General features: G+C 44.8%; 1 protein-coding gene across 1 annotated transcript; it reads left to right on the forward strand.

Annotated features, from left to right (window-relative positions):
- The first annotated feature begins 599 nt into the window (after positions 1 to 599).
- LOC144695722 (nuclear factor 7, brain-like) lies at positions 600 to 14,693 on the forward strand. The gene is made up of 6 exons (XM_078566680.1): positions 600 to 1,050; positions 1,445 to 1,540; positions 2,487 to 2,720; positions 4,707 to 4,729; positions 4,812 to 4,930; positions 12,498 to 14,693. Exons 1-6 carry the CDS (start codon positions 649 to 651, stop codon positions 13,028 to 13,030), a joined length of 1,407 nt encoding a protein of 468 aa, XP_078422806.1. The 5' UTR covers positions 600 to 648; the 3' UTR covers positions 13,031 to 14,693.
- The last annotated feature ends 2,859 nt before the right edge of the window (positions 14,694 to 17,552 follow it).

The raw sequence follows: 17,552 nt of genomic DNA on the forward strand, positions 1-17,552 counted from the left end.
GCGTCAAATCCGATTGTGGGAAAGATGTGCACGGAATTGGGAGGCAGCGACACTTTCCCGGACTTCACACAACCTGGGGAGGCTGGAGATGGGGGGAGGGGGTGGGGGGCAGTTGGCGAGGGCAGAGGGGGTGAAAAGTTGGCTTTTCCAGAAAGGGGCGCAGATGGCGGGAGGGTCGAGGGAGGAAAAGGTGCGTCTCGGGGGGTGAGAGGAATTTGGAAAGGACATGAGGGGAGCGACAGAGAGAAACTAGAGACGGATGTGGGGGGCGAGGGGGTGATGGTTGATCGGTGGGCGAGGGGGCAGGAGGTTAGGGGCTGAGGCAGCTGAGAGGATGGTCTCAATATTACTGAAAAATAAATTTGTGAGCTCCTCACACTTGTTCAGGTTAAGGGGGGTGGGTGGGGAGCGGGGAGGGGGAGGAGTGGGTTGGCAGAGAGAGAAAAGGAAAGACTGTTATCAACCTGGCTTCATAACAGTGAAAAGACTCCGGACACAATAAAGGGGGTCAGTTTGATTCAGGGACAAAATGCCTGACACTGGGTTGGTCTCTGATCACGTGAAGTCAAATCCAGGAAGTGCAGCCCTGAACAAGAATTGAAAGTGAAAGTGCTGGAACAGGGAAGGAGAGAGACTCTGAGCACTGAGATGGCGTCTGCAGATCTCACCCATGAGCTGACCTGCCCCATCTGCCTGGAGACGTTCACCGACCCGGTGTTTCTAGAATGTGAGCATCACTTCTGCAGGTCCTGCATCTCTCAGAGTTGGGACAAGGTCCCGGGAGATGTTTCCTGCCCCCAGTGTCGGCAGGTCTTCACCCAGAGGAACATCAGGACCGCTCGGACCCTGGGCAACGTCATCGAGAAACTCAGGCTGCTCAAGGTGAAGGTGACACAGCCAGAGGAGGAGTTTTACTGTCAGGAACACGAGGAGAAGCTGAAACTGTTCTGTGAAGAGGAGCAGAAAGCGATCTGTGTGGTGTGTGGAATGTCTCGTGCTCATAAGTCGCACAGTGTGATCCCAATAAAGGAGGCAGCCCAGATATTCAAGGTATTGTACTACTGCTGCTGGCACAGGTAGATAGGGAATGGGGGAGGGGGAGTATAAAGGGAGAGGGGGTGGGGAAATGTGGAGTTTAGAATGAGGGAATGCGGGGAGGAGAGGGCGGGAGAGAGTGGGTAGGGGTGAGGAGAGGGAGGTGGGGAGGGTTTGGGGGAGGAGAGGGCTGATGGAGAAGGAGGTGGAGGAGGATAATTGCAACAGTTTAAATTAAAAGACAGTTTCTATTTATCAATTTATCCCAGACGTTGACTGTAATCAGTCCTGAGAATTTCTCCTTCCCTACTTCACAAGTGCCGGTGTATTTAAAAACAGCAAACACCTCCAGAAAGTCACACTGAGTGTTCCCCTTCACAAACCCCTTTGTGTCCTTTCTGTCTTTCAGAACAAGTTAGAAAAATCACTGGAGTTTCTGCAGAAGCAAATGGACCTCAGTCTTCAAAGTAAAAGAGAAGGAGAGGATGGGATTTTACAGATGAAGGTAGGATTGTTCCTTTAGGCTTTGTGTAAGGTTCCCTGTGTTTGTGATTGAGAGTGAATGAGCTTCTCACAGGGTGAGAGAGTTTTACTGAATGAAATGCAGTTTGTCGAAAGCACACTGCAGGCTGCTCCCTGAACTGCAATATTAGGGACCGTCCACAAATTGATAATCATTATAATAACGAATAAAGGACAAATTTCCTTTCTTCATCTAATCTGGAAGTTTGATTACAATCAATTATTTGAAGACATACTTTTCCACATTGCAGAGTGTCCGTGTATCACTGATCCCCTCTCTCCTGCCAGGTTTCCCTTACAGATCACACAACTCACAGATATCCATTATCCTATACATAAACAATCGGAGTCCCCGTCAATTAGATTCCAGTCTCTAACTCGCTCCCAGGCATCCATTATTCTATATATAAACCATCTGAATCCCTCCATTACACTCCAGTCTGTAATTCTCTCCCAGACATCCATTAATCTTTTTGTAAATAACCTGAAGCCTTCGATTAAATTCCAGTCTATAACTCATTCACTGGTATCCATTATTCTGTACATAAACCACCTGAATCCTTCGATCAAATTCCAGTCTTCAACTCACTCCTTATAATCTATTATTTCATAATAAACCATTTGAATCATTTCATTATGTTTGGTTGTAACACACTCCCACGTCGCTGATATTCCATCACGTCGGTCAGCCCGCAGTGTGATTATTGTTTGTCATCTTTTTTATCAACCTCTTTGTCCAGCCCAGTTTGTGTGTCAGTCAGTGACAAATCCGGTGTAACATACATTGTAATACACAATGTGACTCTCAATTTAAACCGATGACAAATCCATTTTGGATACAAGATGTTATCCTGTAGAGAGCGCACAGAGTCCAGAGACACTGGGATTATAGAGGTTGTTTATTCCATCCTGTATTCAATGTGTTCCAGGCTCAAGCTGATAGTCTGAGAAATGAAATCAACAGTGAATTTGAAAAGATGCACAAGTTCCTGTTTGAGAAGGAAGAGCTGATGAAAGCAGAGTTGGAGCGAAAAAGCAATAAAATATTGGAGGAAATGGAGAACAATTTAAAGAGAACCTTGGAACAAATGTCTGCTCTTGAAGGAACAATAACAGATCTTAAATCGAGGCTGGAGATACAAGCGGCCCCAGAGCTCCTGAAGGTACAAAGTGTCTCTCCCCTTGTACAGGGAATCTGAACCAACAATTAAATATCTGTCAGTGGGAGTGCAGGAAGGTAAATGGAGTAGTGGTATTGTCACTAGACTAGTGTTCCCAGGGTAATGTTCTGGTGACCTGGGTTTAAATCCCACCACAGGCAGATGGTGAAATCTGATTCCATAAACATGTGGAATTAAAAGTCTGCTGATTATCAAGAAACCATTACTGATTGTTGTGAAAACCCATCTGGTTCAGTAATGCACTTTAGGGGAAGGAAATCTGCTGTCCTGAACTAATCTACCCTACATGTTACTCCAGGATCACAGCAATGTGGTTGACTCTTACATGCTCTCTGAACTTGGGCAATAAATGCTGGCCAAGCCAGTGATGCCCAAGCCTGACGAATGAATGAAAATAACAAGCTCCCTCCCTGAGACCAGGAAAGTAGGAACCTGAAACATTCAGGGGGACTGAGGGCTGACACACTGACTTTCAACCTCTGGGGCATGGGATAGGCCCCAATCTGATTGCTAGGATGCTTTTCTCTTTCTGCAAACAGTCAGGGTCCAATGGAAATGAGGTGAGGCAACCTCAGTGCAATTCGTGTAACCACGGTACTGATTGATGATTGGACTCAGAGAGGGCAGGGCTGGGAACTGGAGAAGTTTACACTGGTGCAGATGGGGCTCTTCTGAAGATGGGGTTAGGGTGCACTGGTGAAGCAGAGTAGGTTGAGTTTAAGTTGGTTAGAATGTGAGAGACAAGCCAAGCGTGCATTGGAATAGTCCAGTCTAGAGGTGTAGATGAGGGTTTAATGAGCAGAGACAGGGGCAAAGTTAGGTATTATTACAGAGATAAACAGGTGATGTTAGTGATATTTCAGGAATTTGAGGTTGGAAGCTCATCGCACTTTCGAATGTGACTCTAAGATTGTGAACAGACTGACTTAATCTCAGACTATTGCCAGTCAGAAGCATGGAATCAGAGACTAGGGAATGGAGTTTTGAGCGAGGACCAAAACCAATGACTTCACTCTTCCCAGTATTTAACTGAAGGAAATTTCTGTTCATCCAGAACTGGATATCGGATAAGCAGTTTGACAAGTTAGCAACAGTGGGAGAGTTAGGAGAGGTGGTGGAGAGGTAGAACTGGGTGTCATCAGCATACATGTGAAAACTAACACTGTGCCTTCAGAAGATGGTGCCAAGGGGCAGCATGTAAATGAGATATAGGAGGGGGTCAAGAAAAGTTCATTGGGGGACATCAGAGGTAAGGGTGCTGGAGTGAGAAGAGAAGTGAATCCAGGTGATTTTCTGGATAAGATTAAATAGATAAGGATGGATCCAGATGAGAGAATTTCCATCCAGCTGGACGACAGTGGAGAGGAGTTGGAGGGAGATGTTGTGATCAACCGTGTGAAAGACTGCAGACAGGTGGAGAAAGATGAGGAGGGAAAGTTTACCTACGTCACATACAGCTATTCAGACACATTCATTTCCGATTTTCATAAGAGCTGTTTCAGTATTGAGGCAGAGTTAAGACCCGATTGGAGGGATTCAAACAGAATTCAAACATGGACTTTGGAAAAGATGGGCATGGATTTGGGAGGAGATCAAGGACTTTGGAGAGGAAAGCGACATTGGCGATGGGATGGACGATTGCAAGGATGGTGGGGTCAAGAGTTGTTTTTGGGGAGGGGGGTGCTGACACAAATTTAAAGGAGAGACACACAACACTCCATGAGTGAGAACGGTTTACAATATCGGCTAACATGGGGATCAGGAGAGGAAGTTGGGGGATCAGTAATTTAGTTGGAATAGGATGGAGGGAACAGGAGGTGGGTCTCATGGACAAGCTGAGGTCAAATGGGAATGAAGTGAAAAAGTAAAATTCTTGATTCTGTCCCTCTTCATAACTTTTCCAAGAGATTTACATCAACAGCTCTTTAAACTGCCTCGGTAATATCTATCCTGTTTCTTTCCCCTCAGGACATTCAAGTTCTTTTGAAGAGGTAAGCAGATTTAAAGAAACTGTTGTGATTTGTTCACTGTTCTCTCTATAAGATGGACTGATTTCCAGGCCTATTTTTACAGGAGTGAGATGGAGTTTCACAATCCTGGAGCTGCCTCCCCTCAGTTAGCAGTGGATATCGTTGATGAACCATTCAAATACATCAATGTGTGGAGGGAAATGAGAGCAGTGATTTCCCCAGGTATCATTCTCTGTATATCACCTTCTCCCTACTGTTATCCACATGACTAATGAGGTTTGATACACTGACCATAGGATGATAAGACATAAGAGCAGGAGTAGGCCATTCGGCCCATTGATCCTACTCCACCATCCGATAAGATCATGGCTGATCTGATTGTGGGCTACACGGCCCTTTCCGGCCTGTCCACCTCATAACCCTTAAGTCCCTTGTCAATCAAAAAAATCTGTCTAACTCAGCCTTTAATATATTCAATGACCCAGCCTCCACTGCTCTCTGTGGAAGAGAATTCCAAATACTAATGACCCTCTGAGAGAAGAAATTTCTCTTCATCTCCGTCTTAAATACGAAACCCCTTATTTTAAACCTATATCCCCCATCTTTAGATTCCCCCAAGGGAAGAAACATCCTCCCAGCAGCTACCCTGCCAAACCTCCTCAAACCTACACAACCAGCCCGTGCTTGTAAAACTCAAAACACAGCGTCCAACATTAGGTGTGATTCCGTGATTGGACAACATCTGTTAAATAATCCTTTTTGTGCTAAGAATTACGTTGACAAACAATTTAAGATTGTCAGTTGGGCTCACAGTCTGGAACATTTGCATGTCCTGGAAGCTACACATATTAATACACAGGGCCCTGTTCTTTACAGACAGAATGAACATGTACACATATTGTGCCTGTTTCAGCTAAACAAAAAAAGTGACAGCCATTCGCTAGTTCATTCTTCAGGGCAATGTCTTGACCAATCAAAGTCAAGTTGCCTGGTTTAAATTTCAAACAATGCTTGTCAGTTATCTATCAGTCATCCTTGACTGGTGCATTCTCCATGGCACTGCCTCTGCCAATCAGAGTCCACTTGCCAACCAATCAGCACACTCATAGAGTATAAATCTGTTATTTTTCCTTACATTGTTATTCTTGCGAATTATCCTGAGGAGTGCAAGTCATAAAGCTTCCACAATGTCTCTTCTTCCTGCAATACTTAAAGAATATTTTGAGTTTCTATTCTTTCTGCTAATATGGACAACTGAAAATTTTCCCACAATATACTCCATCTGCCAAATTTTCGCCTACTCACATCACCTACCTATATTGGTTTGCAGACTCTTTGTCTCTAATTTTCGTGGAGACGGAAGGGCCATGTGTCTTTGCCAAAATGTTGCTGGAGCCTCGAATCTAGAAATCACGACCATGTATCCGGCACCCACCATTTTTTCTGGAGCGTTGTGGGAAATATTTTGCACACATGCGATTCATGGAGGCAGTGGCCCATTTGATAACTGCTTGCACAAGTATCATTATCATAGTCGAGGGCCTGTAAGTTCATAATTTGGTTGACAGCCTCAAGAGGTTATAAACCGTTAGCTGTCTTTGATGTGAGGCTATGATCACAAATGTTTATTTTCATAACGAATTAAGTATTTGAAGGTTTTTAAGTGTATTAAATAGGATTTTATCAATGAGAATGTTTTTTTTGTATGGCGTGAAGTCTGGAATAGATATTTAGAACTTTATTTTTTCCCATCTCAGCATAGCTCCTGAGGTCCTCCCAAGGGAGATAATGAGTGAGTTAGCATGGAGAGTTAGTAGAGGGCCCCAGGTTGGCATGGTGGGTCTGAGGTACCATTGGGTTGGGTAGAGGGGTGAAGATTGGGAAGAGGAGACATGGATGGGACATGGGGAGTGTGTCGAGGTGAGAGGGTCTGGAGCAAGGGCTAGAGGGGCTTTTTTGTGCTTATTATAACTGGGACAAAGCCCCAGAGCACCGAGGTGGGCCTTTTAAACAGCCCGCCTGGCACCTGACTGCCCCTGTGGCTGCCTCCACACTGTCTCCAGGGTCAGTCGGCCCAACACGAGCATGCACCGGGCCTCCTGCAGTGAAAATGCAGCAGTTCAAGGCAGTTTCTCCCAAGTCAGAGATGTGAAATTTCCCAGCTCCGCCCACCTGACTCGGACGCAAAATTTTGAGCCTTTGTGTCCTGCTTACGACTTGCTTTTCTACTTATCTTTGTGTCATCAGCAAATTTAGCCACCATACACTCAGTCCCTTCATACACGACAAGAACATAAGTCGTACATAGATGAGGCCCCAGCACTGAATCTTGTGGCGCTCCACTGGTTACAGTTTGCCTTCCCGAAAATGAACCATTTATCCCAACTCAGTTTCCAGTTAGTTAGCCAATCCTCTATCACTCCCAAGACCATGAGTTCTTATCTTATGGAAGTAACTTGTTTCGCGGCAACTTATCAAATGCCTTTTGGAAATCCAAATACACAGAATCACAGAGCACAGAAGAGACCCTTCGGCCCATTGAGTCTGCAACGACAGGTGAGAAACACCTGGCCTACCTACCTATTCCCATTTACCAGCACTTGACCAATAGCCTTGAATGTTATGACGTGCTCATTCAGGTACTTTTTAAAGGATGTGAGGCAACCCGCCTCCACCACCCTCCCAGGCAGCACATTCCAGACCGTCACCACCCTCTGGGTAAAATGGTTTTTCTTCATATCCCCCCTAAACCTCCTGCCCCTCACCTTGAACTTATGTCCCCTCATGACTGACCCTTCAACTAAGGGGAACAGCTGTTCCCTATCCAACCTGTCCATGCCCCTCATAATCTTGTACACCTCGATCAGGTCGCCCCTCAGTCTTCTCTGCTCCAATGAAAACAACCCAAGTCGATCCAACCTCTCTTCATAACTTAAATGTTTCATCCCAGGCAACATCCTGGTGAATCTCCTCTGCACACCCACCAGTGCAATCACATCCTTCCTATAATGTGGCGACCAGAATTGTACACAGTAATCCAGCTGTGGCCTCACCAAGGTTCTATACAACTCCAACATGACCTCCATACTTTTGTAATCTATCCCTCGATTGATAAAGGCAAGTGTCCCATATGCCTTTTTCACCACCCCACTAACATGCCCCTCCGCCTTCAGAGATCTATGGACACACACACCAAGGTCCCTTTGTTCCTCAGAACTTCCTTGTGTCATGCCATTCATTGCATACTTCTTTGTCAAATTACTCATTTCCAAAGTGTACCACCTCACACTTTTCAGGATTAAATTCCATCTGCCACTTATCTGCCCATTTGACCATTCCATCTATATCTTTCTGTAGCCCAAGACACTCAACCTCACTGTTAACCACCCGGCCAATCTTTGTCTCATCCGCAAACTTACTAATCCTCCCCCCACATAGTCATCTATGTCATTTATATAAATAACGAAATAAGAGGGGACCCAGCACAGATCCTTGTGGTACGCCACTGGACACTGGCTTCCAGGCACTAAAGCATCCTTCTGTCATCACCCTCTGTCTCCTATAACTAAGCCAATTTTGAATCCACCTTATTAAATTACCCTGTATCCCATGTGCATTTGCCTTCTTTATATATCTCCCATGTGGGTCCTTGTCAAAGGCTTTGCTGAAATCTATGTAAACTACATCAACTACACTACCCTCATCTACACACCTGGTCACCTCCTCAAAAAATTCAATCAAATTTGTTACACAACATCTACTGGTTCCCTTTTATCCATCCTGCTGGCCACATCCTTGAAAAAGTCTAATTTGACAATCACAATTTTCCTTCCAGAAACCTATATTGACTCTGCTGATTGTATTATGATTTTCATAATGTCTTGCTTCTACCTCCTCAGTAATGGATTTTAGCATTTTGCAAGTGACAGATGTTCGACTAACCGGCCTATATATTCCTGTTTTCCTGCTTTCTGTCTGGCACCTTTTTTGATCAATGGTGCTACATTTGCAGTTTTCCAATTTTCTGGATCCTTCCCAAAAACTATGGAATTTCGGAAGATTACAACCAATACATCCACTGTCCCTTCAGCCTCTTCCTTTCAGACACTAGGATGCAGGCCATTGGTTCCAGGGAACTTGTCAGCCCTTAGTCCCATCAGTTTTCCTGATAGTTGTTCTCTGGTGATCATGGTTGTTTAAGTTCCTCCCTCCCTTTGGCCCCCTGCTTTTCTACCACACTGGATGACCCCAGGTGTTGTTGTTGGTACATTGTTGGGTATTTTCATGCCACCAGGTTAAGAAAAAGATCTGTATTTAATGATCTTCAGTCATTTCAAAGCGAGATCACCAGATATCAGCACAGACCCACCGATTGGGGCCCCACGTGTCCCAATGTCAAGGCCGATACATTTCCCCTCACTCTGTGTACCAGACCCCTCCTGTGACCAAGGACAGGAACTCCCAACTTTGTTAGACTTCACCTTTTATCTCTTCCTCAGGACATTGTCTTGTAGTAAATGGAATTCAGTTCAGGCTAGGCACTTGGATAAGGAATTGGCTGAGTGACAGAAATCAAATAGAAGTGATAAATGTTTGTTTTTCAGATTGGAGGAAGGTCTGCAGTGGATTTCCCCAGGGGTCAGTGTTGGGACCCTTTCTCCTCCTGATATATATTAATTGTCTAGACTGTGGTATTCAGGGCATGATTTCAAAATTTGCAGATGATACGAAAATTGGAAACATTGTGGTGGATTGGGCAGACAAGTGGCAGATGAAGTTTAATGCAGAGAAGTGTGAGGTGGTCCATTTTCTCAGGAAGAATATGGAGGGACAGTACAAAAATAAAGGGAGAGACTCTAAAGGAGGTGCAGAAACAGCGGGATCTTGGTATATGGGGACAATTATTATTGAAGATGGCAGGGCACATTGAGAGAGCAGTTAATTAAAGCATACAGTATATTGAGCTTTATTAATAGGGGAGTGCAAGTATTTGTATAAGACACTAGTTAGACCTCATCTGGAGTACTGCGTCCAGTTCTGGGCACCATACTTGAGGAAGGAAGTGAAGGTATTGGAGTAAGTACAGAGGATATTCACAAGAATGATTCCATGAATAAACAACTGTAGCTATGAGGATAGATTGGAGAGGGTGGAACTGTTTTCCTTTGAGAAAAGAAGGTTGAGAGGAGACTTGATGGAGGTATTCAAGGTCCTGAGGGGTATGGACAGGGTAAATAGTGAGGAACAGTTCCCGCTCAAGAATACATCAAGAACTAGAGGGAACAGATTCAAAATAATTGGCAAAGGGAGGAGAAGTGATGGCAGGAAAAATTGTTTCACCCAAAGGGTGGTTGGAGTCTGGAACGAACTTCCTGAGAGGGTGGTGGAGGCAGGTTCGATCGAAGTATTCAAATGCGAATTGGATTGATACCAGAAAGGAAAAAAATGCGTAAGGTTAGGGGGATATGGCAGGAGTGGGAATGGGTAGAATGGTCTTTCAGTGAGCCAGTGCAGACTCGATGGGCTGAATGGCCTCCTTCTGCATTGTAAAGATTTTGTAATTCTCAAAGAAATGTGAGGTTAATGTATTTGTAAAGGGCAGACATGGCAAGGGGATATACAATAAATGCTAACATACTGAGGGGTGAAGAGGAACAGAGAGCCTTGGAATTTATGTCCACAGATCCCTGATGGTAGCAGGACAGGTAGATAAGGTGGTTAAGACAACATACTAGATTCTCTCCTGTATTGACTAAGGGGTAGAAAATCACAGCTGGAAGGTAATGCAGGAACTGTATTAAACACTAGTTAGTCCACAGCTAGAGTACTTTGTATAGTTCTGGTCAATGCAATGGAGAAGTTATTGAGGAGATTAACAAGGGTGATGGGTGGATTAGAGAACTTGAGTTATGAGGAAAGATTGGATAGACTGGGGTTGTTTTCTTGGATCAGAGGAGGCTGAGGGGAGACCGAATTAAAGTGTGTAAAATTATGAGGGGTCTAGATAGAGTGGTTGGAAGCCCCTATTCCCATTGTCTGAGGGGTCTATAATCAGGGGGAATAGATATAGGGTAAGAGATGGGAGGGTTAAAGGGGATTATTTTCACCCAGAGTGTGCTCTGTTTCTGGAACTCACAGCCTGAAAGGATGCTTGTTGCAAAAACCCTTATACTATTCACAAAATAATCAGGTATGCACTGACAGTGCCATAACCGACAGGGTTACAGACAAGGAACTGGAAAGCAGGATTAGGCTAGATGGCTCTTTATCAACCGGCACTCACACGCTGGTCTGAAATGGCCTCTTTCTGTGAATCAGAGATCCACCAAATGTTTACAACACAGGAGGAGATCATTCGGCCCATTGTGCTTGTGCTGGCTCACTGCAAGAACAATTAGCCAGTCCCACCCTTCCACTTTCCTACATAGTCCTGCAAATGTTTCCTCTTCAGATAATGTTCATTCTCTATGAAAGCCAGGAGTGAAATGGATTCCATCGCAGTGCATTCCAGATCCTAAACACTCACTGCGTGAGAAAGGTTTTATTCCTGCTGCTGTTGTTTCTTTTGTCTGTTTGCCTCACCTTAGTAACCCAGAGACCCAGGGTAATGCTCTGGGGACCTGGGTTCAAATCCCATCACAGCAGATGGTGGAAATTGAATTCAATAAACATCTGGAATTTTTTGTGGGTGACCACAGAACCATTGCTGATTGTTGTAAAAACCCATCTTGTTCACTAATGTCCTTTAGGGAAGGAAATCTGCTGTCATTATCTGGTCTGGCCTACATGTGACTCCAGACCCACAGCAATGTGGTTGACTCTTAAAAATGCCCCCTGAACAAGTGCAGTTAGGGATGGACAATAAATGCTGGCCTAGCCAGCGACGCCCACATCCCATGAATGAATAATAAAAATATATTTGTGCCCACTGGTCCTCAATCCTTCCACCGATGGGAACAGTTTCTCCCTATCTACTTTGTCCAGATCCCTCATGATTTTGAGCATATCCAACAAATCTCCTCTCAACCTCCTCGAAGGAGAAGAGCCCCAGCTTCTCTCATCTTCTACACAACTGAAGCCCTGCATCCCTGGGACCCGGTGAATCTTTTCTGCACCCTCTCTAATGCCCTCGCATATTCCTAAAGTGTGGACCTCAGTACTGGACACAAGCCTCCAGCTGAGACTGAGCCAGTGTTTTATACAAATACAGCATAATATCCTTGCTCTCGTATTCTATGCCCCTATTATTAAAGTCTGGGACGCTGTGTGCTCTATTAACCGCTCTCTCAACCTGCCCTTCCACCATCAAAGATTTATGCACATATACCCCCAGGCCTCGCTGCTCCTGGACCCCTTTACAATTGTTCCCTTTATGTTTTTCATCTCTCCGTGTTCTTCCTAAAATGAATCACTTCACATTCCTCAGCATTCACCTTCATCTTCCACTTGTCCACCCATTCTAACAGCCTGTCCATGTCCTTTTGAGCTTCTACACTCTCCTCCTCACAGTTCACAATATTTCCAAGTCCTGACTGAGATCGCAGTCATAACTTCTCATAACTGAGTTGTACTGGAGTGAGCTCTTTATTTTATATAAATTAATGCAGATCGGTGCTGAGTAAATAGGGCTGAGGGAATGGGGAGACATTTCTTCAGGCTCTCTGTCTCTGAGCTTCCACAGTTCTGGGGCTGAGGGAAGTGGTGATGTCTCATCACCGTCTGTACACGTTTCGTGATTCACTCCAGTTTTTTTTTATAGTAACAGCTTCCCATTCGTGTTCCCTTCCAGTTCCAGCATCTCTCACCCTGGACCCAGAGACAGCAAACAATCTACTCAACATTTCCCAGGATCTGACTAGTGTGAGCCTCAGAAATAAGAAGCAAAATCTTCCTGATCAGCCACAGAGATTTGAACGCCTCTTGTGCGTTTTGAGCTCACAGAGTTTCACATCAGGGAGACATTACTGGGAGGTGGGTCTTGGAATGAAGTCTGAGTGGCTTGTGGGTGTTTGCAGAGAGTCTATCAACAGGAAAAGAAATATCACACGTTCACCTGATAATGGATTCTGGGTCATCGCCCAACTTCCTGAATGCAAATCATTGAAAATCCCAGATGTCATCTCCCAGCTGAAAGTGAAACCCCGGAAGTTGGGAGTTTACCTGGACTATGAGGGAGGACGAGTGTCATTTTACGATGCTGAGGACATGTCTCACCTGCACACGTTCACTGACACATTCACTGAGAAACTCTATCCCATCTTTAATCCTTGTAAGACTAACACTGCTAATGACACTGATCCACTCAGATTGCTCACTAGATAACCCAGTGGTGTTAATGCAGTGGGGATAACACAATGGGATTAATACAGTAGGGCTAACACAGTGGAATTAATACAGTAGGGTTAATACAGTGGGGTTAATACAGTGAGGCTAACACAGTGAGGCTAAAACAGTGAGGCTAACACAGTGGGGTTAACACAGTGGGGTTAACACAGGGGTTAATACAGTAGGGCTAACACAGTGGGGTTAATGCAGTGGGCTTAATACAGTGATGCTAACACAGTGGGGCTAACACAGCGGTGTTAACACAGGGGTTAACACAGTGAGGTTAACACAGCGGGTTTAACGCAGTGGGGTTAACACAGTGAGGTTAACACAGTGAGATTAACACAGTGGGGTTAACACAGCGGTGTTAACACAGGGGTTAACACAGTGAGGTTAACACAGCGGGGTTAACACAGTGAGGTTAACACAGTGAGGTTAACGCAGTGAGATTTACACCGCGATGTTAACACAGTGGGAAAAACGCAGTGGGGTTAACACAGTGGGGATAACACAGTGCGGTTAACACAGTGGGGTTAACACTGTGGCGTTAGCACAGTGAGGTTAACACAGCGGAGTTAACACAGTGGGGTTAACACTGAGGTTAACACAGTAGGGATAACACAGTGGGGTTAACACAGTGGGGTTAACACAGGGGGGAAAACACAGTGGGGTTAACACGGGGTTAACACTGTGGCATTAGCACAGTGAGCTTAACACTGCGGGGTTAACAGTGAGGTTAACACAGTGGGGTTAACACAGTGGGGTTAACACAGTGGGGTTAACACAGCGGGGTTAACACAGCGGGGTTAACACAGCGGGGTTAACACAGTGGGGTTAACACATTGGGGTTAACACAGCGGGGTTAACACAGTGGGGTTAACACATTGGGGTTAACACAGCGGGGTTAACACAGTGGGGTTAACACAGCGGGGTTAACACAGTGAGGTTAACACAGTGAGATTAACACAGTGGGGTTAACACAGTGAGGTTAACACAGTGAGGTTAACACAGTGAGATTAACACATTGGGGTTAACACAGTGGGGTTAACATAGTGAGGTTAACACAGTGGGGTTAACACAGTGAGATTAACACAGTGGGTTAACACAGCGGAGTTAACACAGTGAGGTTAACACAGTGGGGTTAACACAGTGGGGGATAACGGAGAGGAGTTAACACATTGGGGTTAACACAGTGGGGATAACACAGCAGGGTTACCACAGTGGGGTTAACACAGTGGGGTTAACACAGTGGGTTCACACAGTGGGCACGGTTTCTGAAGACGGAGCTGTGGTGAGCAGCCTGCCCCCGTTCCCGAGGAACTCACGGTTCCCCGATTCTCCGCCCTGTGCTGTGGGGGAATGAGCGTGTTTGTTGTAGTTGTTTACTCTGTAAATTTAATTCACATTCTCTACCCATCCCTTTCTGACCCTCTCTGAACTGACTGGGACCCAATCACGTTGGACTGAAATAAAATGAAATGAAATAACCCCCTGATTGTGCTAACTGTGTCCCACTCCCAAGCTGTGGGGAGGTGGTGGTTTAGTGATGTTGCCACTGGGCTAGTATTTCAGAGACAAAGGGGAATGATCTGGGAACCTGGGGATTAAATTCCCCTACGGCAGAGGGTGAAATTTGAATTCAATAAAAATCTGGAGTTAAAAGCCTCATGATGTCTATAAATCCATTGCTGATTGTCATAAAAGCCCATCTAGTTCACTAATGTCCTTTAGTGAAGGAAATTCTGCTGTCCTTACCTGCTCTGGCCTGTGTGTGACTCCAGACCACCAGCAATGTGGTTGAATTTTAAGTGCCCTCTAAACAAGGGCAATTAGAGATGGGCAATAAATGCTGGCCTAACCAGTCACCCTCACATCCCATGATTGAATAAAATCAATCTTATTGTGAATCTGAATTCATTTGCTCCAGTTAATAAATGTTTTATTTGTAGACTGGACTGACACCGGGTGTGCTGATTGTTGATTGAGAGAATGAGTAGAAAGAATGAGGAAGGAGAATATAAGAAATAGATACAGGAGTAGGACACATGGCCATTCAGTAAGAGCCTGGCTGAACATCAACATCAAATCCACTTTCTCACCCTATCTCCCTGTCACTTCATTCTCTTTGTAACCAAGAATATATCGATCTCGGTGTTGAATCTACTCATTGACAGAACACTGAGATAGAGAATTCCAAAGATTCACAACTCTCTGAGCGAAGAAATTTCTCCTCATCTCAATCTTAAATGTTCATCACCTTATCCAGACTCTGTGTCCCCTAGTTCCAGACCCGTCTCCGCAGCTGCCCTGTCAGGACCTCTAAGAATTGTCTATGTTTCAATAAGATCAGCTCTCACTCTTCTAAACATCAGAGAATGTAGATCCATTGTACTCAATCTCTCCTCATAGGACAACCCTTTCATCCCAAAATTCAATTCAATGGAGCTTCATTGCACACGTCTAAGGTAAGGAGTTTAATAGGACATGAGGAGGTTGCAGACAGATGTGGATAGGTTGAGTAAGGGGGTAAAAATCTAGCAGACGGAGCATAATGTGGGAAAATGAGAAGTTGTTCACTTTGGCCGGAAGAATAAAAAAAGCAGAGCATCACTTAAAGAGAACGACGGCAGAATTCCGAGGTTCAGAGGGATCTAGTTGTTCTAGTTCATGAGTCACAAAAAGTTGGTGTGCAGGTACAGCAAGTAATTAAGAAGGCTAATGGAATGCTTTCCTTTATTGTGAGAGGAATTAAACAAAAGTAAGGATGTTATACTTCAGTTATACAGGACATTGGTGAGACCACATCTCAAATGCTGTGAACAGTTCTGGTCCCCTTATTTAAGGAAGGATGTAAATGCGTTGGATGCGGGTTCAGAGGTGGTTTATTAGATTGATACCCGGAATGAGTGGGTTGTCTTATGTGGAAAGGTTGGACAGACTGGGCTTGTTTCCTCTGGAGTTTAGAAGAGTGAGGGGTGATTTGATTGAAGTATATAAGACCCTGAATGATCTTGACAAGGTGGACGTTGAAAGGATGTTTCCACTTGTGGGTGAGTCCAGAACTAGGGGGCATTGTTTTAAAATTAGGGGTCACCCTTTTAGGACAGAGATGAGGAGAATGTTCTTCTCTGAAGCTTGTGTGACTTGGAACTCTCTGTCTCAGAAGGTGGTTGTGTTGGGGTCAATGAATATTTTTAAGGCAGAGGTAGATAGATTCTTGTTAGGCAAAGGGGTCAAAGGTTATCGGGGGTAGATGGGAATGTGGAATCAGAAATACCAACAGATCAGCCATGATCTTATCAAATGGCAGAGAATGCTCGAGGGGCCAAATGCCCTACTCCTGTTCCTATTTCGTATGTTCCTAACTGTACACAGTCCTCCAGCTGTGGCCTCATCAAATCCCTGTATAATTTCAACAAGACTTATAATCTTATACTTCAACCCCATTGTAATAAAGTCTAACGTACCATTTCCCTTCCTAATTGTTCACTCTATCTGCATGTTAACTTTCTGTGCTTCATGGACACCCAAATCCCTCTGATTCCCAACATTTGCAAATCTCTCTCTTTTAAGAAATATCCTGCGATCCTCATTCCAAACTGGACAATTTTACAAAAGGTGGAGAGCATTGAGCCCCTCCAACCTGTTCCAGCATTCAGTTAGATCATAGCTGATCTGTATCTTAACCACATTTACTCACTTTGTTTTTATAACGTTTAACCCTTTGTGTGAAGAAATGCTTCCTGAAATCCCCCTTGAACCGTCTCATCCTGATGGGCAGTTTCCCCATGTTGGTGGGAAGGCGGTTTAACATGGAGCAGCACCGCCACCTGCTGGCACTGCTATGAATGACGACTTGCACAGTCAGCTGCCTTTAAACTGCAGGACCTGATTTAGTGAGTCACGGACAAATCCAACAGGGAATTCAAGAGAAACATCTTTACCCCGAGAGTGGTTAGAATGAGGAACTCACTACTATTCAATGAGAACAGGAAGAGGGAAGGGGTTAAAACAGCGAGTGGGCAGAGGGTCTTTGCCACCAGTTCAGCGCCGGACTCACTCTGACCTGGTTTGGGGATGGGTACGAGGCCCTTGTTTCAGGTGAAACTGTTTTAAAGTTGGACTCGATGGCAGCATTGGTATTCACCTGTACAGAAGCAAGAATCTCTAATGCAGGATTGTTCCTTTTCATTCAAGTCGATTATAAGCCAGACCCAGATATAAACTGTTGTAGCGTCGCCAAGTCGCCTATTTGTAATAGATGTGATGTACAGACAACTTTCTAAGTGGAAACATGATGTTTATTTACAAAGCAGCCAGCAGCTACTACACGTGTGCTTTCAGCTCCATCTCTATCTCTACACTGACTGTGGGGGTTCCCCACGCTGCTAACACACTGGTTTACACAGATCATGTGATCTTACATCGCCGGTCTATTCTTAAAGGCACAGTGCAATATTTAACAAAACCATAATTACTACATAAACAAAAACAACCTTTAACCGGGCTTTGTGCCTCG

This window comes from Cetorhinus maximus, chromosome 21 (genome assembly GCF_964194155.1).
Source record: "Cetorhinus maximus chromosome 21, sCetMax3.hap1.1, whole genome shotgun sequence".
In the NCBI taxonomy this organism is placed as follows: Eukaryota; Metazoa; Chordata; class Chondrichthyes; order Lamniformes; family Cetorhinidae; genus Cetorhinus; species Cetorhinus maximus.

What these genes read in the sequence shown, in the direction of transcription:
- LOC144695722 (XM_078566680.1), top strand. Translation starts at nt 649, where the DNA reads ATGGCGTCTGCAGATCTCACCCATGAGCTGACCTGCCCCATCTGCCTG. An exon ending in CGGCCCCAGAGCTCCTGAAG is followed by an intron (nt 2,721 to 4,706) that starts GTACAAAGTGTC and finishes CTTTCCCCTCAG; the next exon opens with GACATTCAAGTTCTTTTGAA. An exon ending in GAGAGCAGTGATTTCCCCAG is followed by an intron (nt 4,931 to 12,497) that starts GTATCATTCTCT and finishes GTTCCCTTCCAG; the next exon opens with TTCCAGCATCTCTCACCCTG.